General features: G+C 39.5%; 1 protein-coding gene across 6 annotated transcripts in view; it reads right to left on the bottom strand.

The window, feature by feature from the left end:
* TRIM69 (tripartite motif containing 69) overlaps window positions 1–21113 on the bottom strand; it is a 31302-nt gene extending 10189 nt beyond the window's left edge. For 2 of the 6 annotated variants that reach the window (XM_016927094.3, XM_016927092.4), the window contains exons 1-3: window positions 20887–21092; window positions 2216–2692; window positions 1129–1224 (exon numbers count right to left, since the gene is read on the bottom strand). Coding sequence is in view for 4 of the 6 variants with exons in the window: in XM_016927092.4 (XP_016782581.2) it covers window positions 1129–1224; window positions 2216–2692; window positions 20887–20892 (579 nt within the window). In the remaining 2 variants the exon portion in view is untranslated. 6 annotated transcript variants of the gene reach the window in all.
* Between the last annotated feature and the right edge of the window lie 833 nt (window positions 21114–21946).

Here is a 21946-nt window from a genome sequence, read left to right as displayed (position 1 = left end):
ATGTTCCAGCTTTATTGGCCTTTTCTCTGTTTAACATAGCAGCTAACTTTCCATCTCAGGACTTTTCCAGATACTCTTTTCTATTCCTAGAACATTCTTCTCCAGGGTACCTCCTTCATATCCCCACTCACCCAGTTCACTTGGATAAGTTACTTATCCTTCAATTCTCAATTTTTAATGTGACTTCGTCAGAGAACACCCCTCCCCCAGTCTAGATTATGTTCTCCATTTATATGCTATCATCATACCCTATACTTTCATTTATAGTACTTATCACAGTTGTTATTTTATTATTACTCATGGGATTATTTAATTAACAGCTGTCTCCCATCCCCAATATCTAGTATTATGCCTGATCCACTCGATAAATATTTGTTAAATGAATGAATGAATGCTCACACTAATAGGAACTTTTACAAAAGGAACAAGATTTTCTGAAGACATCATTACTTCCATATATCCTTCTTCTTTCCCTGAGTCTGCATATTTTTTTCTTCCAGATGCCAAATACCTGAGAAGGCTCTTCTCCATAGAATAATGAATAAAGAAACAGAACTTCCAATTTAGCACCCCCAACCTAGGGACTGATTTGCCAAATCTCTAGCCATTAATGTTGTCCTAGAGTGCCTATGAAGTTGAAAGTGCAGACAATAGCTTTATTTAGCTTGGAGGAAGCTAAGAAGATCAAATCAGCTGGGAAAAGCCTATGACCTTAGAGACCTAGTCCAGAGGTGTCTGGTTATAAACTCGAAGGAAATAAAGGTATTTCTTTGGACATAGCAATCTTTAGTGATTGATTTTTTTCTGATAAGTTCCTTTTTTTTTTTTTGCCATAGATAAAGCCAAAGACCAGACACATTTCAACCCCACGACAGTCACTTGGTGACTGAACTATCAAAAAGATCAGCATATTAGGGGAAAGGTTAATCTGCTCTGTTGATCAGCTATTAGGAACCTACTCCACCACCATATTCCTTTCCACCCTACAGACTCAGTTTTCCAATTCCATAGCCTAGGTACCATTTAGTGTGTTGATAATATATGTTAGGCACCTTTGTACCCATAGCTGAAGTTACATGGAGGGTGTGTTTCAGTTCTATCTCATAACCCCTCTTTCTTGCTCCTCACCTTGTGAGCAGCAATAGCTTCCTTCTGCATGTTCCTCAGGGTCTGAAGCTCCTTCAGAGTTGTCTCCAGTTGACCCTGTTGGATGGCAAGCTCCTCCTGGGAATACCAAATAGAATTAACCCAGACTAACTCGGGAGATGAAGGACCATAAAGGACATCTTCCCCAAGGCCCCAGTGTGCAAGAAAAAAGCAAGCTCTTGCTGCAAAAATCTTCCCCTTCCCCTGTATCATAGTTCTTGTCTCGTTCAAGAATTGTGAAAAAGAAAAGAAAAGGCCGGGTGTGGCAGCTCACATCTGTAATCTCAGCACTTTGGGAGACTGAGATGGGAGGATCACCTGGGCCCAGGAGTTTGAGACCAGCCTGGGCAACATAGTGAGACCCATCTCAAAAAAAAGAAAAAAAAAGAATCATGGAGTAAATTACAGCTTAAAACTTAGTTTTTCTCTCTTAGTAGCTAGCTACAGGGATTTGAAGAAGGGAATAGAACTCTACACATTTTCCACTCTAGTTATATACTGTTCTCAGCATCTATCATTTTACTTGTGTTGTTCTCACTTGGAACATTTGTTTCTTCCTTCTGCCCTTCAAAATCCAAATGATTTCCCAGTTCAAGTCCTTTCCCTTTCTTTCACTATGTGTCCCCTATTTCATTTTTCTCTAATAGTCTCAGAAATTCTAAACCCTTAAGAATTACAAATGTGACAAAATTTAACTTTTAACAGGAGGCTATCTTAATATTGCTTCTGTTGTTTTCTTCATTTTAAACTTAACCAAATTTTGAATTTTTTATAACAAGAGCAATATCTTATCTATCCATATTCTACACAGTGTTTAGCAAAGTGCTACCATGGCAGAGTTTAGGTACAGATTTGATTGAGGGAGTAAGCCAGGGCTCCTCCACTGTTCCTTTCCTATAAGCAGCAACTCTAGAAAAAGAACTTTGCAAGATACATTGTACTTTCTGAGCAGTCTGGGCTTTCTAATCATCATTTGAATAAAGGGATGGGGTTGGAAGAAAGAAGAAGCCCTATGAAATATTTTTCCTAGTTTTTCTAAGGAATTGTTCAAGGCCCAGGGCTCACCCACCGTGAAGAAACGGACAGCATCAGAGATTTGCAGGAACTCCTTAGACTGCCCCACAGACAACCGAGCATCCTTGCATTGAAAGCAGATCAGTTTCCCATCTGGTTTACTGAACAGTTTCAGGTTCTCTCCATGCTCTAGGCACTGTGGATGGCCCTTGAGTAAGGGTAACTTCTTAATCTTCTCTACCAACTTGTCCAGTACAGGGTTGAATGTACAGTTGCTATACTGACATAGCATCTTACACTCAGGACAGAATGTTTCCTTTGCTTGCAGCCTCCAAAAGTCTTGGATACAGGCTTGACAGAAGTTGTGGCCACAGCTTAGCATCAGTGGGTCTCGGAACCAATCATTGCACAGAGGGCAGTGTAGCTCCATAGTAATATCTTGTATCACCACTTTAGAGGGTAGGTGGGTGATTGAATCATTCATTTCAACATAGTTGCCTGGATCGATGTTGGAGGAGGGGTTGGTGGATACCTTTAGAAAAGAACAGCTAAAATGAGTTTATCTTTCTTGTTGCCCATTTTAACACTCCAGGATGATGGCTCCATTCCTAAAGGAGCTGAAAATTGGTACAACTAAAGTAAAAGCACATAATCTCTCCTTTGAAAGTGAACCAGTAACTTGAGTGTTTTCTGAAATTATAGCGTATGATGCTATTTAAACTTTAATAAAGAATCAAGGCAGAGGAAGAAACAGTACTAAATCAAAGAAATGTACTTTGTTGTACATCTCTCTCTTTACCCACTTTCCCCAAGTGTCTGTTGAAAGTTTTATTTTTCAACTTCTGCTCTACTAGTTATTACCTTTATTTTATTTTTGTTTTCTAGAAATTATATACAAAGAATTGGAAAATCAATCAGATTCCTTAGTCAGTAGTGTGATATCGTCAACCATCCAGGGTCCCCTTCACTCCTTTTTAAAAAAACACATTTCAGGCCAGGCACAGTGGCTCATGCCTGTAATCCCAGCATTTTGGGAGGCCAAGGCGGGCAGATCACGAGGTCAGGAGATTTAGACCATCCTGGCTAACACAGGATGGTTAGCCATCTCTACTAAAAATTTCTACTAAAAATACAAAAATTAGCTGGGTGTGGTGGCAGGCGCCTGTAATCCTAGCTAGTTGGGAGGCTGAGGCAGGAGAATTGCTTGAACCCAGGAGGCAGAGGTTGCAGTAAGCCAAGACCACGCCATTGCACTCTAGCCTGGGCAACAACAATGACACTCCATCTCAGAAAAAAAAAAAAGAAAAAGGAATGACCAACAATGAACGGAGCCTAAGAGATCCACAAGACACTATCAAACAGACATAATAAGAATTTCAGAAAGAAAGGAGAAAAATGCAGAAAGAATGTTTGAAGCAGCCGGGCACAGTGGCTCAAGCCTGTAATCCCAATACTTTGGGGTGCCGAGGCAGGTGGACCACCTGAAGTCAGGAGTTAGAGACCAGCCTGGCCAACATGGTGAAACCCCGTCTCTACTAAAAATACAAAAAATTAGCCGGTCATGGCGGCAGGCACTGGTAATCCCTGCTACTTGGGAGATTGAGACAGGAGAATTGCTTGACCTGGGAGGTGGAGGTTATAGTAAGCTGAGATCACTCCACTGCACCCCAGCTTGGGCAACAAGAGTGAAACTCTGTCTCAAAAGAAAAAAATATTTGAAAAAGTAATGGCTGAAAACTTCCAAAATATGATGAAATTTTACATCCAAGAAGCTCAACAAACTCCAAGCAGGATAAATTCAAAGAGATTCACAATGAGACACATTATAATTGAAGTGTCCAATGACAAGGAAGGAATCTTGAAAGCAGCAAGAGAGAAATGACTCTTCACATACAAGGGATTCTCAGTAAGATTACTAGCTGATTTCTTTTCAGAAAATATGAAGGCCAAGAAGCAGAGAGATGACATATCTGAACTGCCGAAAGAAAAAAACTGTTAACTAAGAGTTCTGTATCCAGCCAGGCACAGTAGCTCACACCTGTAATCCCAACACTTTGGGAGGCCAAGGTGGGCAGATCATTTGAGCCCAGGAACAACATGGCAAGACCCTGTTTCTACTTTTTTTTAATTAAAATTTTTTAAAAATAAAGAATTATATATTCATGAAAAGAGGAATTAAGACATTCCCAGATAAACAAAAACTGAAGGAGTTGTCTAGTAGTCTTAATCTACAAAAAATGCTAGTAGATCTGCTCTAGAAGAAATGCTAAAAGGATTCCTACATGTTGAAATGAAAGGAAACTAGGAAGTATCTCCAAGCCATATAAAGAAGTAGAGACCAGTGAAAAAGCAGCTACATAGGTAAAGTCCAATATTGCAGTTTTTGGTTTCTAACTCCTCTTTTTCCCCTATTCAATATAAAAGACAAATGCACAAAACAATAGTTATGTGTGTTAATGGATATGCAATGTATAAAGAGATAATTGGTGATAATAACAACAAAAAGGAGAAAACAGAGCTGAAAAGGAGCAGAGTTTTTATAGTAAAATTTTTTGCTTTGTACTATTAAAACTAAGTTGGCATTAATTCACCCTAGATTGTTATAAAGTTGACTAATTATAACCCCCTGGGTAACTACTAAAGAAAAAACTACTAAGCAATATAAAGAAAAAGAAAAGAGAAGAATCAAAATGTTACGCTAGAAAAAAATCAATTAATCACAAAAAAGGGAAGTAATGAAGGAATTTAGAAACAAAAAAGCACGTATAGAAAATAACAAAATGGCATAGGTAAGTCTTTATCAGTAATTACTTTAGATGAAATAGATTAACTTCTGATTAAAAGGCACAGATTAGGAAAATGGATAAAAATAATATGACCCAACTATAGGCTGTCTACAGGAGACTCACCTTAGAACCAAATACACAGACAAGTTGAAAGTAAAAAGTTGGAAAGACAATCCATACAAATAGTTACCCAAAAAAGATGGAATAGCTCTACTAATATCAAGTAAAATAGACTTTAAGATAAAAATTGTTAAACTTGTTACAAGAATACAAAGAAGGATATTATCAAGGATATGATATAAAGGTCAATCAATCAAGAAGATAAAACAATTATAAACATATACACACCCAACAACAGAGCCTCAAAATACGTGTAGCAAAAAGAGACAGATGTGAAGATAGAAATAGTTCTAAAAAATCATACAAAATATCTCTGACTACAATGGAATGAAACTAGAAATCAATAACAGAAGAAAAACTGGAAAATTCATAAATATGTGAAAATTAAACAACACACTCTTAACTAATTGGTCAAAGAAGAAATTATAAGTAATATTAGAAAATACTTTAAGATGAGTAAAAACAAAAATACAGGCTGTGCACAGTGGCTCACACCTCTAATCCCAGCACTTTGGGAGGCTGAGGCAGGCCAATCACTTGAGCTCAGGAGCTTGAGACCAGCCTGGGCAACCTAGTGAAACCCTGTCTCTACCAAAAATACAAAAAGAAAAAAAAAATAATTGGCCATAATGGAACATGTCTGTGGTCCCAGCTACTGGGGAGGCTGAGGTAGGAGGATCACCTGAACCCAGGAAGTGGAGGTTGCAGTGAGTCAAGATCACATCTACCAGCATGGGTGACAAAACAAGACCCTGTCTCAAAAACAAATAAACAAAAACACACAGCATGTCAAAACTTATGGGATACAGTGAAAATAGTGCTAACAAGGAAAGTTATAGCTATGAACACCTACATCAAAAAAGAAAGACCACAAATCAATAGCCAAAATTTTCCCTAGAACTTGAAAGAGAGGTACAAGCTAAACCAAAGATAGCAGAAGGAAAGAGTAAAGAATAGAGGCAGAGCATGGTGGCTCATGCCTGTAATCCCAGCATTTTGGGAGGCCAAAGCAGAAGGATCACTTGAACCCAGGAGTTTGAGACCAGCCTGGGCAACACAGTAAGATGTCATCTCTACTAAAAATTATAAATAATAATTTTTTTAAAAGGCCAGGTGTGGTGGCTCATGCCTGTAATCCTAGCACTTTGGGAGGCCGAGGTGGGCAGATCACCTGAGGTCAGGAGTTCAAGACCAGCCTGGCCAATGTGGTGAAACCCCATCTCTACTAAAAATAAAAAAATTAGCTGGGCGTGGTAGCGAGCACCTGTAATCCCAGCTACTCGGGAGGCTGAGGCAGGAGAATTGCTTGAACCTGGGAGGGGGAGGTTGCAGTGAGCTGAGATCGTGCCATTGTACTCCAGCCTGGGCAACAGAGCGAGACTCCATCTAAAAAGAAAAAAAAAAGCTAGGTGTGGTGCATGCACCTGTAATTCCAGCTATTTGGGAGACTGAGGTGGGAGAATCACGTGAGCCTGGGAGGTCCAGGCTGCAGTGGGCCATGATTGTGCCACTGCACTGTAGCCTGGGCAGCAGAGTGAGGCCGTGTCTCAAAAAAAAAAAGGCAAAAGAAAAGAAACAAAATAGAAAATAGAAAAACAATCTACTACAAATACAAAAAATCAGCCAGGCGTGGTGGCAGGCGCCTGTAGTCCCAGCTACTCGGGAGGCTGAGGCAGGAGAATGGAGTTAACCCAGGAGGCAGAGCTTGCAGCGAGCCAAGATCGCGCCACTGCACTCCAGCCTGGGTAACAGAGTGAGACTCCGTCTCAAAAAAAAAAAAGAAAGAAAGAAAAATTAATGAAATAAAAATGCGATTCTTTGGAGGGAAAATCCACAAAATTTAGAAACCATTAAGTAGACTGATGAAGAAAAAAAGAGAGAAGATTTAAATTACTAAAATCAGAAATGAAAGTGGGTAAATTAGTACAGATCTTACAGAAATAAAAAAGGATTATAAGAAACTATGAACAATTGTATGCCAACAAATGAACAACCCAGATGAGATGGAAAATTTCCAGAAGCACACCAACTACCAAAACTGACTCAAGAAGAAACAGAAAATCTGAACAGACCTACAAAAGTAAAGAGAGTAGATCAGTAATCAAAATCCTCCCAACAAAGAAAAGCCCAGGACCAGACGGTTTCACTGGTAATCCTGCCCACTATTTAAAGAATTAATATCAATCCTTCTCAAACTCTTCCAAAAAAACAAGAGGGAACACTTCCTAATTCATTCTGTGAGGATAGCTTATCTTGGTCCTAAAGACAGATAAAGACATCACAAAAAACAAACTATTTTTAGTTTTCTTTTTGCAAAAGAGTGAAAAGACAGCTCACAGAATGGAAGAAAATATTTGCAAATCCTATACCAGATAAGGTCTATTATCCAGAATAAAGAACTCTTACAACTCAATAGCAAAAAATAAACAACCCAATTTTTAAAATGGACAAAGGACTTGAATAGACAATTATGCAAAGAAGATAAACAAATGACCAACAAGCACATGGAAAAATACTTAGTATTACTAGTCATTAGGAAAATTCAAATCGAAGCCACAGTGAAATACCACTTCACACTCACTTGTATTGCTGTAATTTTTTAATGGAAAACAATAAGTATTGGTGATACAGAGAAATGGACTCTTGTACATTGTTAATTGAGAATATAAATTGGTGCAACCACTGTGGAAATCAGTTTGGCAGTTCCTCAAAAAATTAAACAAAAAACTACCATAAGACAGACCTACCAATTCCACTTCTAGGAATATACCCAAAAGAACTGAAAACAGATAGTCAAACAAAAACTTGTACCTAAATGTTAATAGCAGCACTATTCACAATAGGCACAGGTGGAAGCAATCCAAATGCACATTAACTAATGAATGGAAAAGTGTGCCATATTCATACAATGGAAGATTATTCAGTCAGAAAAGGGAATAAAGTATTCATACATGCTACAACATGGATGAACCTCAAAAACATTATGCTAAGTGAAAAAACCCAGACACAAAAGGTCACATATTACACGATTCCATTTATATCAAATATACAGAATAGGTAAGTCTATAGAGACAGCAGATCATTGGTTGCCAGGGCTGGAGAGAAGGAGATATGGGGAGTGACTGCTCATATCACTGGAAGTGACTGGTCATGGGGTTTCCTTTTGGGAGGACGAAAATGTTTTGAGACTAGATAGAGGTGATTATTATACACCATTGTGAACGCACTAAATGCCACTGAATTGTACATCTTAAAAGATTAATTTTATGTTGTATGAATTTTACCTCAATTTTTGAAAAAAATGGAAGCTGTAGGCCAAGCACGATGGCTCACGCCTGTAATCCCAGCACTTTGGGAGGCCAAGGCAAAGCTTGATCGCTTGAGCCCAGGAATTTGAGACCAGCGTGAGCAACATGGTGAAACCCTGTCTCTACCGGAAAAAACAAAAACAAAAACAAAAACTGGGTGTGGTGTCACATGCCTGTAATCCCAGCTACTCGGGAGGCTGAGGCTGGAGAATCGCTTGAACCTGGGCTGTTAAGGCTGCAGTGAGCCTAGATCATGCCACTGCACTCTAGCCTGGGCGACAAAGTAAGACCCTATCTCAAAAAATTAATAATACTAAATTGAAGCCATTTGACTCCGGAGCCAGAATTTTTTTTTTTTTTTTTTTTTTTTTTTTTTTTTTTTGAGACAAAGTCTCACTCTGTCACCCAGGCTGGAGTGTAATGGCATGATCTTGGCTCACTGCAACCTCTGCCTCCCAGGTTCAAGTGAGTCTTCTGTCTCAGACTCCCGAGTAGCTGGGATTACAGGCATGCGTCACCATGCCTGGCTAATTTTTTGTATTTTTAGTGGAGACAGAGTTTCACCATGTTGGCCAGGCTGGTCTCGAACTCCTGACCTCAAGTGATCCACCCACCTTGGCCTCCCAAAGTGCTGAGATTACAGGCATGAGCCACCACACCCAGCCCAGAGCCAGAATTTTTATACTGAATAATATCCTGCTTTGCAGAATGCTATATAATGCCTTCCAGGGTGGGCTACTATTTGATGAATAGCCACCAGAAGTGGCCACCAGAAGTGGCTTCAATCTCAGTGCCTAAAGGTCTAATGGTGTAAATAAACATTCAGTGATGGCAGCTTTGTTTCTATGCCCATACTTCCTGGGTCATAGAAATGAATAACATAGAGGCTCTGCCCAAGAGCTGCTCACATCTGGACCTCCACTACATTTATGGGACCAGGACAAAGTGCAACTAGAAGTCCCTAGCTTCTACTTTTCAACTTGCATATCATCTTCCTCTGAAGGATAAAAAACTTAAACATAGACAGAAGATGTATTCTGAGGCAAAATCCCTGAGAGTTTGTCCAGAGGTTACTCTTCTGTTCTTGAGAGGAAAACTGGAGCTCAGAGGAGTACGAACTTGCTCTGACACTCAAGTCATTGGTGAAATCAGGGAATTCAAAGAACTCTATCCTGAAGGCCAGAGCAATTTCCATCTGCTATATATCCACTTGAGAATTGGAATATCCAGAACTGCTCTGTTCCTCATTCCTAACCCTGCCCATTCCTAGTTAGAAGTTTATATTTACCTCTCCTTATGGGCTTAGTTTCCCTTATATTCAGATTTATTCTAGCCAGGGGAACATGGCTAAACATTCTTTGCCTCATGATCAAATTCCATTCTCATTAATAACTATTTATATTGCCCTCATTCCATGTCTACATTCTCACTTTTGTTGTGAAAATGCTTTTGACTGAGTCTGTAGCCCTTTGCTCCATAGTTTCTCACATAGCCTGTGTTCCCTATTGCTGATGCCTGATCTCCCCAAACCTGGGTCTTGCCTGTCTGGACCTAATATAGCCATCTTCTCTTTGAATGTTGCCTTTCAACCATTCTCTGTAGCCTCTTTTTCTGAAATTCCTATCAGACAGATGTTGACGCTTCTCACTCCAGTCTTTATTTCTATTAATTTCTTTTTCATATCTTCTAACTCCATAACTTTCTGTGCTTTGCTTTGGACATTTTCTCCCATTTTGTTGTTTTATAGATGCTATTTATTTTGTATTTCTCTAAACACCTTTGAATGACGTGAGTTCTTCCTGAATCAGCTATTTGCAAGAGACTTGTATGAGGATGGAGGCAGGGTTATATTTGAGGCTATTTTCTTTATAAAACAATGTTTGCATGGGTTCTTTTTTCCCCATGATCAACACTGCAGGGTTGTTTGCAATGCAGAGTCTCTCTCCTCCATTCTACCTCAGCAACAGACTGCTTTCTGAAAATATGGCATATTTGTCCTTGTTCAACTTCACCTTTCCCATATCTCAAATCTGTATAACAAATGGGTTACTCCAGCTTAAGCCTGCTTGCCTGTTCTCTTTGTTCTGTACCAAGGCTTGTGGGTCGTGGCCAACAGGATGGGGTGCTTTCTTTGGAAAAGTACCACCTCCCTTCATGTAAGGTCTGCTTCCCTAGGCATCCTTTCTCACATTCCTGCTTGACTTTCACTATATTTGGCAGTCCTTCCTCATAGATTGTAGTCCAAGCTATTTGATGTCTCTAGTTTCATTGCAAATTATTTGTCTATTTTTCATTCTCCTTGTGGTTTTTGACTTAAAGAAGGATGAGTTTCTAAGAGAAGGGAGAAAATTACTTTTAATCCACCATTTAAAAACCAACACTTAAATTGTTTTTGACACTTTAACGTTTCTATATATTTAAAGAAAGATGTGTGTGTGTGTGTGTGTGTGTGTGTGCACGTGCACGTGCTGGGAGTGGGCAGAATATTTCAAATGTCCTCAATATATGAATTTGACTAGACTGGGTAATGGACTTTCAGCATTAATCAGTGTGGATGCCTTTCCTGAAAGATAACAAATTTACCTCCAGCCCACAGGAATGGGAATGCAAAGCCAATATTTAGCAGTGTTATAGAAAATACTATGTGCTATTCTTTGCACACTTGAGTTTTAAACTAAGATTGATTTCTTTTTTTATATACAATTATTGGTTTATGCTATTATCTTTTAAAACTTTAGAAAAAAAAGAAGAGTTACAAACCAAAAATAGGTAGTTCTTTGATGAGTGATTTTTTTATGTCTTTGTCTGGGTTCAAGTTATTGTCTAATGTCCCTTCATTTCAGCTTGAAGAAGTCCCTTTGTCATTTTTTGTAGGTAAGGTCTACTAGAGATAAACTCAGTTTTTGTCTGTCTGAGAATGTCTTAAATTCTCCTTCATATTGGAAAGATAGTTTGGCCAGATACAAAATTCTTTGTGGATTATTCAATTACTTTGAAGATGTCATCCCATTGCTCTCTGGCTTCCACGATTTCTGATGAAAAATTAGCTGTTAACTTATTGAGGCTCTCTTGTACATAAGTCACTTCACTCTTGCTACTTTTAAGATTATTTTTGGCTTTTAATAGTTTAATTATAACTTGGTGTGGCTCTCTGTTAACTTATCTTACATGGAGTTTGTTGAGCTTCTTTGATGTATAGCTTTATGTCTTTGTCAAATTTCAAAAGTTTTAAACCATTATTTCCTTAAGCATTCTTTCTGTCCCCTTCTCTCCTCTCTTCTGGGACTCCAACTATGCATAACAGTCCCACAGGTTTCTGAGGCTCTGCTCATTTTTATTCATTCTTTTTTTTCCCTGATCTTCAGCATAATCTCAATTGACCTATTTTCAGTTTCATGAATTCTTTCTTTTGCCTGCTCAAATCTGATTTGAACACTTCTTGCGAATTTCTCATTTCAGTTATTATGCTTTTCAACACCATAATTTCTCTTTGGTTCCTTTTTATAACTTCTACATCTTTGCTGATATTCACTATTTGGTGAGACATCAGTCTCATGGTTTCCTTATTTGCAAATTGTTTCCTTTAGCTATTTGAGAATATTTAAAATAATTGATATAAAATCTTTGTCTAGTGAGTCCAATGTCTGAGCTTCCTCAGGAATAGTTTCTATTAATTTCCTTTTCTCCTGTCCATGGGCCATATGTTCTCATTTATTTATACTTGTGGAATATCTGATACTTTGACAAGTATAATGTGAAATCTCTGGAAATCAGAATCTTCCACCTTCTCTGGGGTTTTTTGTTACTTCTTGTTGTAGTTGTTTTGTTTAGTTAGTGACTTTTCTAAACAAATTTTGTAAAGTCTGTATCTTTGTCACATGTAGCTACTGAATTCTGTCCCATGAACTTAGTAGTCATCTAATAGTTCAACAGAGATTTCCTTAAATGCCTAGAATCAACCCAAATCAAACAACAACAACAACAAAAACCTCCCAGTCTTTGTAAATGGGCTTCGTATATGTTGAGCATGCCTTCAACACACAGTTTACAACTTCCTTAGTCCTCAGTTCCTGCTTACACAGATCCTAAAAGTCACTCCGAGAAGAAAACTTGGGGTCTTTCTCAGGTTTTTTTTTTTTTTTTTTTTTTTAGTATGCACTCAGTCCTGGGCATGCAGTTGGCCTTCTAGATTACCAGGAATATGTGGGTACTTTTCAAAGGGTATTCCCCAAAATAACTCTTTCCCCAGCCTTTCTTTCTCAGCTTTTTGGTTACTCTATTGTTTGCCCCAACTATTATGCCTTTCCCCAGGTGGCAGCAATAAAAACATTTGCTTTTAAATGTTTCCAAACTATACCTCCAGGGTAGCCATCTCATCTGTGAAAAAGTTCTGAGTTAAACAAACTAATGGCAAGCCTTTTATGTAATACTTCATGGAAGCACCAGACAGGTCAAAGCCACAGTTCTTTGGGAATAAGGTCCATGCTGCTCCCACTTGTACTATGTACCTGTAGTTGGAATGTCAGCTGTCTTTAAAACCACCACCAAGATGGGAAATGAGGAAAACCTGAGTAAGTTAAAGTGTTAAAAAGTTATTTTACAGAGATTCAAGGTTTTATTTAATTATTATTAAATATTTCCCTGGTTGCTGTAAGCTTTTGATTAGTTTCAAGTTTTAAAAAACTCGATCTTCAAAATTTTTGCCAGTTTTTGTGGAGGGATGGACTTTGGGACTTCTCTACTCCACCATTTTTTTTATTATTATTATACTTTAAGTTTTAGGGTACATGTGCACAATGTGCAGGTTAGTTACATATGTATACATGTGCCATGCTGGTGTGCTGCACCCATTAACTCATCATTTAGCATTAGGTATATCTCCTAATGCTATCCCTCCCCCCTGCCCCCACCCCACAACAGTCCCCAGAGTGTGATGTTCCCCTTCCTGTGTCCATGTGTTCTCATTGTTCAATTCCCACCTATGAGTGAGAACATGCAGTGTTTGGTTTTTTGTCCTTGCGATAGTTTACTGAGAATGATGATTTCCAATTTAGTCCATGTCCCTAAAAAGGACATGAACTCATCATTTTTTATGGCTGCATAGTATTCCATGGTGTATATGTGCCACATTTTCGTAATCCAGTCTATCATTGTTGGACATTTGGGTTGGTTCCAAGTTTTTGCTATTGTGAATAGTGCCACAATAAACATACGTGTGCATGTGTCTTTATAGCAGCATGATTTATAGTCCTTTGGGTATATACCCTGTAATGGGATTGCTGGGTCAAATGGTATTTCTAGTTCTAGATCCCTGAGGAATCGCCACACTGACTTCCACAATGGTTGAACTAGTTTACAGTCCCACCAACAGTGTAAAAGTGTTCCTATTTATCCACCTCCTCTGTAGCACCTGTTGTTTCCTGACTTTTCAATGATGCCATTCTAACTGGTGTGAGATGGTATCTCATTGTGGTTTTGATTTGCATTTCTCTGATGGCCAGTGATGGTGAGCATTTTTTCATGTGATTTTGGCTGCATAAATGTCTTCTGAGAAGTGTCTGTTCATGTCCTTTGCCCACTTTTTGATGGGGTTGTTTTTGTCTTGTAAATTTGTTTAAGTTCTTTGTAGATTCTGGATATTAGCCCTTTGTCAGATGAGTAGGTTGTGCAAATTTTCTCCCATTTTGTAGGTTGCCTGTTCACTCTGATGGTAGTTTCTTTTGCTGTGCAGAAGCTCTTGAGTTTAATTAGATCCCATTTGTCAATTTTGGCTTTTGTTGCCCTTGCTTTTGGTGTTTTAGACATGAAGTCCTTGCCCATGCCTATGTCCTGAATGGTAATGCCTAGGTTTTCTTCTAGGGTTTTTATGGTTTTAGGTCTAATGTTTAAGTCTTTAATCAGTCTTGAATTAATTTTTGTATAAGGTGTAGGGAAGGGATCCAGTTCCAGCTTTCTACATATGGCTAGCCAGTTTTCCCAGCACCATTTATTAAATAGGGAATCCTTTCCCCATTGCTTGTTTTTCTCAGGTTTGCCAAAGGTCAGATAGTTGTAGATATGCGGCATTATTTCTGAGGGCTCTGTTCTGTTCCATTGATCTCTATCTCTGTTTTGGTACCAGTACCATGCTGTTTTGGTTACTGTAGCCTTGTAGTATAGTTTGAAGTCAGGTAGCATGATGCCTCTAGCTTTGTTCTTTTGGCTTAGGATTGACTTGGCGATGCGGGCTCTTTTTTGGTTCCATATGAACTTTAAAGTAGTTTTTTTCCAATTCTGTGAAGAAAGTCATTGGTAGCTTGATGGGGATGGCATTGAATCTATAAATTACCTTGGGCAGTATGGCCATTTTCACGATACTGATTCTTCCTATCCATGAGCATGGAATGTTCTTCCATTTGTTTGTGTCCTCTTTTATTTCATTGAGCAGTGGTTTGTAGTTCTCCTTGAAGAGGTCCTTCACGTCCCTTGTAAGTTGGATTCCTAGGTATTTTATTCTCTTTGAAGCAATTGTGAATGGGAGTTCACTCATGATTTGGCTCTCTGTTTGTTATTGGTGTATAAGAATGCTTGTGATTTTTGTACATTGATTTTGTGTCCTCAGATTTTGCTGAAGTTGCTTATCAGCTTAAGGAGATTTTGGGCTGAGACAATGGGGTTTTCTAGATATACAATCATGTCATCTGCAAACAGGGACAATTTGACTTCCTCTTTTCCTAATTGAATACCCTTTATTTCCTTCTCCTGCCTAATTGCCCTAGCCAGAACTTTGAACACTATGTTGAATAGGAGTGGTGAGAGAGGGCATCCCTGTCTTGTGCCAGTTTTCAAAGGGAATGCTTCCAGTTTTTGCCCATTCAGTATGATATTGGCTGTGGGTTTGTAAGAGATAGCTCTTATTATTTTGAGATACGTCCCATCAATACCTAATTTATTGAGAGTTTTTAGCATGAAGGGTTGTTGAATTTTGTCAAAGGCCTTTTCTGCATCTATTGAGATAATCATGTGGTTTTTGTCTTTGGTTCTGTTTATATGCTGGATTACATTTATTGATTTGCGTATATTGAACCAGCCTTGCATCCCAGGGATGAAGCCCACTTGATCATGGTGGATAAGCTTTTTGATGTGCTGCTGGATTCAATTTGCCAGTATTTTATTGAGGATTTTTGCATCAATATTCATCAAGGATATTGGTCTAAAATTCTCTCTTTTGGTTGTGTCTCTGCCCGGCTTTGGTATCAGGATGATGCTGGCCTCATAAAATGAGTTAGGGAGGATTCCCTCTTTTTCTGTTGATTGGAATAGCTTCAGAAGGAATGGTACCAGTTCCTCCTTGTACCTCTGGTAGAATTCAGCTGTGAATCCATCTGGTCCTGGACTCTTTTTGGTTGGTAAGCTATTGATTATTGCCACAATTTCAGATCCTGTTATTGGTCTATTCAGAGATTCAACTTCTTCCTGGTTTAGTCTTGGGAGGGTGTATGTGTCGAGGAATTTATCCATTTCTTGTAGATTTTCTAGTTTATTTGCACAGAGGTGTTTGTAGTATTCTCTGATGGTAGTCTGTGTTTCTGTGGGATCAGTGGTGATATCCCCTTTATCATTTTTTATTGCTTCTATTTGATTCTTCTCTCTTTTCTTCTTTATTAGTCTTCCTAGCGGTCTATCAATTTTGTTGATCCTTTCAAAAAACCAGCTCCTGGATTCATTAACTTTTTGAAGGGTTTTTTGTATCTCTTTTTCCTTCAGTTCTGCTCTGATTTTAGTTATTTCTTGCCTTCTGCTAGCTTTTGAATGTGTTTGCTCTTGCTGTTCTAGTTCTTTTAATTGTGACGTTAGGGTGTCAATTTCGGATCTTTCCTGCTTTCTCTTGTGGGCATTTAGTGCTATAAATTTCCCTCTACACACTGCTTTGAATGTGTCCCAGAGATTCTGGTATGTTGTGTCTTTGTTCTCATTGGTTTCAAAGAACATCTTTATTTCTGCCTTCATTTTGTTAGGTACCCAGTAGTCATTCAGGAGCAGGTTGTTCAGTTTCCATGTAGTTGAGCGGTTTTGAGTGAGTTTCTTAATCCTGAGTTCTAGTTTGATTGCACTGTGGTCTGAGAGACAGTTTGTTATAATTTCTGTTCTTTTACATTTGCTGAGGAGAGCTTTACTTCCAACTATGTGGTCAGTTTTGGAATAGGTGTGGTGTGGTGCTGAAAAAAATGTATATTCTGTTGATTTGGGGTGGAGAGTTCTGTAGATGTCTATTAGGTCCGCTTGGTGCAGAGCTGAGTTCAATTCCTGGGTATCCTTGTTAACTTTCTGTCTCGTTGATCTGGCTAATGTTGGCAGTGGGGTGTTAAAATCTCCCATTATTATTGTGTGGGAGTCTAAGTCTCTTTGTAGGTCACTCAGGACTTGCTTTATGTATCTGGGTGCTCCTGTATTGGGTGCATATATATTTAGGATAGTTAGCTCTTCTTGTTGAATTGATCCCTTTACCATTGTGTAATGGCCTTCTTTGTCTCTTTTGATCTTTGTTGGTTTAAAGTCTGTTTTATCAGAGACTAGGATTGCAGCCCCTGCCTTTTTTTGTTTTCCATTTGCTTGGTAGATCTTCCTCCATCCTTTTATTTTGAGCCTATGTGTGTCTCTGCATGTGAGATGGGTTTCCTGAATACAGCAAGCTCCATCAGCTCCTTTAAGCACTTCTCTGTATTGGTTATTCTAGTTATACATTCGTCTAAATTTTTTTCAAAGTTTTTAACTTCTTTGCCTTTGGTTTGAATTTCCTCCTGTAGCTCGGAGTAGTTTGATCATCTGAAGCCTTCTTCTCTCAACTTGTCAAAGTCATTCTCCATCCAGCTTTGTTGTGTTGCTGGTGAGGAACTGCGTTCCTTTGGAGGAAGAGAGGTGCTCTGCTTTTTAGAGTTTCCAGTTTTTCTGCTCTGTTTTTTCCCCGTCTTTGTGGTTTTATCTACTTTTGGTCTTTGACGATGGTGATGTACAGATGGGTTTTTGGTATGGATGTCCTTTCTGTTTGTTAGTTTTCCTTCTAACAGACAGGACCCTCAGCTGCAGGTCTACTGGAGTTTGCTAGAGGTCCACTCCAGACCCTGTTTGCCTGGGTATCAGCAGCGGTGGCTGCAGAACAGTGGATTTTCGTGAACCGCGAATGCTGCTGTCTGATCATTCCTCTGGAAGTTTTGTCTCAGAGGAGTACCCGGCCATGAGAGGTGTCAGTCTGCCCCTACTGGGGGGTGCCTCCCAGTTAGGCTGCTAGGGGGTCAGGGGTCAGGGACCCACTTGAGGAGGCAGTCTGCCCGTTCTCAGATCTCCAGCTGCGTGCTGGGAGAACCACTGCTCTCTTCAAAGCTGTCAGACAGGGACATTTAAGTCTGCAGAGGTTACTGATGTCTTTTTGTTTGTCTGTGCCCTGCCCCCAGAGGTGGAGCCTACAGAGGCAGGCAGGCCTCCTTGAGCTGTGGTGGGCTCCACCCAGTTCGAGCTTCCCGGCTGCTTTGTTTACCTAAGCAAGCCTGGGCAATGGTGGGCGCCCCTCCCACAGCCTCGCTGCTGCCTTGCAGTTTGATCTCAGACTGCTGTGCTAGCAATCAGTGAGACTCCATGGGCGTAGGGCCCTCGGAGCCGGGTGCAGGATATAATCTCCTGGTGCACCGTTCTTTAAGCCTGTCGGAAAAGCACAGTATTAGGGTGGGAGTGACCCAATTTTCCAGGTGCCGTCTGTCACCCCTTTCTTTGACTAGGAAGGGGAACTCCCTGACCCCTTGCACTTCCCAAGTGAGGCAATGCCTCACCCTGCTTCGGCTCACGCACGGTGTGCTGCACCCACTATCCTGCGCCCACTGTCTGGCACTCCCTAGTGAGATGAAACTGGTACCTCAGATGGAAATGCAGAAATCACCCGTCTTCTGCATCGCTCACGCTGGGAGCTGTAGACCAGAGCTGTTCCTATTCAGCCATCTTGGCTGCCCCCTCCGTGTGTTTTTAAAGTATATTTAAAGTATATAGCGGTTACCAAGGCAGGGCAAAGAGGAACGGGAAGTGACTGATAATGGGTATGGAATTTCTTTTGGGGATAATGAAAATGTTCTGGAATTAGATAGTGGTGATAATTGTACAACTTTGTGAATATGCTATAAATCACTGAATTGTAAACTTCAAAAGGGTGAGTTATATGATATGAAAGTATATTTAATGTTATTAATTGTTGATATTATATGATTGACTGGTTTTATATGGTTAATTCATCTTGCTAGCTGAGGGTTTGCCAATTCCCCTGACTTTCAATAATATATCCTTTTCTGTAAAACAAGGGATTAATTATATTAGCTAATATTTACTGAGCATTCACTGTGGAAGAGGATTTACATACATTATTTCATTTAATCTCAGAACAACCCTATGAAATACGTATTATTACATATTTTAAGGAAACTGAAGCTTAGATTGCTTCAAGTATCTTCCCAGAGTCACAATTATTAAGTAGTGGGTCCCAGATTTGAACTCTTTATTTGACCCCAAAGCCTATTAACCATTGAGTCAGCAGAGAGCCCATCAATATGTTTTGTGGAATTGAATTTATTAAATGGATCAAATTTGTGAAGCAAAATATCTGCAATAACTTCCTACTGCTCTAGAGGGAGCTATAGAATTGGAAACCAAAGGAGAGTCTAAAATTTCTGGACCTGGAAATCTTTTAGGAAACACATCTACTGCCAGCCCCTTTTAGGGGAAGAAGTCTAACCTTAAGGCAGAGAGAGAGAAACTCGAGTCAGGAATTGATATTCATCCTTATAAAGCCCTGGCTGGCAGGAATCACTTTATAAGAAAGCACATCAGCAGGTCGCGATGGCCCAGGCCTGTAATCTTAGCCTCACTTTGGGATGCCGAGCCAGGAGGATCACCTGAGGTCAGGAGTTCGAGACAAGCCTGGGTAACATGGTGAGACCTCATCTCTACTAAAAAAAAAAAAATACAAAAATTAGCCAGGCGTGGTGGTGCGCCCCTGTAGTCCCAGCTATTTGGGACGCTGAGGCTTGAGAATCACTTGAACCCTGGAAGCGGAGGTTGCAGTGAGCTGAGATGGTGCCACTGCACTCCAGCCTGGGCAACAGAGTGAGACTCTGTCCTAAAAAAAAAAAAAAGAAAGAAAGAAAGAAAGAAAGTATGTATCTTCCTCCTTCAGTTCACTGTGCACATTCTCAAAGAGCAGAGAAAAGGCAAAGATCTATGAAGTCCATGGAAGCTTGCATAAGAAATCCTTAATTTTTACCAGAGATTTTTTTTTTCCTGAGAAGTTTTGTGTTGTAAATTTTTGAAATCATGGTTAAGATATCTAAGGAGAGTTCATTTGTTGCTTTTCAACCTTTATTCCTTCAAAGTAATTTTTAAACTTTGATGGGCAGTTTTTATGAAGAATTAACTTTGAGAGCAGAAAAATACAGTTCATCCACAGAGACAAACTATATAGCACAGCCAGCTTAAACCTAAGAGCAAGACACACTCCTGCTTCACGAGTCAAGCCATTTGCACACAAGAAGGCAAGATTCTGAACTTTCTGACTTCTTGGAGCTTCCCAGAGTTGAAAGAAATTTTAAGCCATTTAATGCACTCCTTTCCAACCTCTGCCTGAACATCTGAAGTAATGGGAAACTCACTATCACACAAACAATTTTTTTACTATTATGGAAAAGTGTCTATTTTCACTGACTTGGCCTTAAAGTAATAAGAATATAGTAGGTTTAGGCAATAGTGTTTATTTTTGCCCTAGAAATTATAAACAAAATGCTTATAGCCCTGTTTGCTTCAATAGCTAAGCACAGAGATGAGTAGCAGCAAACCTAAAGGTCCTATGATAGAGGAAATTAGAAACTGATCTTAATGATTAATATAATGAAATTAAACTTTATAAGAAGTGGAAACTAGTGGAAATGGATGATAACTCAGGATTCAAGGGCCCCTGAAAAACCATTAGTGAGTTTTTCAAGCTTTCATGTAGTAAATAACCATTTTCTTTTGTCTGACAATCAGGAAAACACTAAGTTCAGAAGAACATAACTTCCTTTATGTTAGCTCTGAAGAGGTCTTAAAGGAAGAATTCAATTAAAAATGTTTACTATCTGAGTATCAACTCTGCCTTAAATATAAAATAATCAAATGTGAAGGTATTGGAAGCAAACCAAGTTATACATAATAATTTTTAAATCTAAAATAAAATGATTACATTGATAATGAAAGTAAATTGTATATAGTATACAGTTTATTTTTTCTCAAAATGTTTTGGTGGATTTCATTACTTTCCTACCAGCTTCTCTAGTCTAAATTATCAGTTATTCCAAGGCTTGGAGAGAGTATAGTAGCTACCAGCTGTCACAAGTTAAATACTTCCCTTCATGAATTTCCTTTTGTGCTCCCAAATCCATATCCTCTTCAATGATCCTGTTTTCCACACTATTCCTAGAAGCCCTGCTAAGTAAAAAAAAAAAAAAAAAAGGGTCACTCGCCTCCATGAAGCTTCAGCCCACCAAGGGGCAGAGGCAGGCACTTGAATCAGAGCTCAGCAGGCCCAGGATGGCTGCAGACTGGGAGTCAGGGACCTTTTAGTTTTCAAGGAATGGGCTCAGAGCATGACGAAAGAAAGAAAAGTTCAGGAGCTGGAGAGTAGCGGCAAGGCCAGAGTGAGGTCTGGCAGATTCCGTGACAGTTTGTCAGTTAACTTTGATCATCACTTGCTTAAGAGAAAGAGAACCCCTCATTAGAATACCCTACCTGCCCAACTTTTCTTTTGTAGGAGACAAGGGCAGCTCATTTAGATTCGAGTTAGTAGTCTAATCTTAAGGTTCATAGCTCCCCATTTCTGGACTAAGGATGCTCTATGAAAGAGGAAATACACGTCAGCAGCAGCCTATATTAAGCCTAACTCATGAAAAATAACCACCTCACCCCTGTTCATGATCCCATCACACCATCAAGACACCAGCTGAGTGGCTTTAATAGAGAGCTAATTCACCTCTCATATTCCAATGAAGCAGCCCTGATTTTATCTCTGAGACAGTAACACAGGCCTGGGAAACACCAGGCCCTAAGAAAGCAGGATGAAAAAAGCGTCATTTCATACAGCTTTCTTCAGCAGTTTTAGCTCGCAGAGAGATGTACCAACACTGTGCTCCTGAGTGACTTATAAAGAGCCACCACAGAGCCAAACAGTTTTTCTTACAGTAATTCCTCTAACTCAATATGATTTCTTGCACGTCTAGCTCCTGCCTAGCTGTCCAGACTTAATGACCGCAGCTCTTTCCCCGGTGTTTGGGATCGCCCAAATATGTCACGCTTCTGCAGCTTTGTATATGTTGTCCCTTCGGATGGGAGTTTCCCTTCCCCCACACCCCCGTCATTATCTCTTTACTAAACTCTTCCCTAACCACCCCCTCATCCCCAAACCAAGCTTTACCCACTTCCCTGTCTCTTGTAGAAAATATTTTGCTGGCTCTATACCAGAGGTTACCAACCTCAGCCCTATTGATATTTTGGGCCTGCTAAGTCTTAAGTTAGAGGGGCTGTCCT

This window comes from Pan troglodytes, chromosome 16 (genome assembly GCF_028858775.2).
Source record: "Pan troglodytes isolate AG18354 chromosome 16, NHGRI_mPanTro3-v2.0_pri, whole genome shotgun sequence".
Lineage (NCBI taxonomy): Eukaryota > Metazoa > Chordata > Mammalia > Primates > Hominidae > Pan > Pan troglodytes.
Note: the sequence above shows the minus strand (reverse complement) of the source record. Positions and strands in the feature narration are given on the sequence as shown.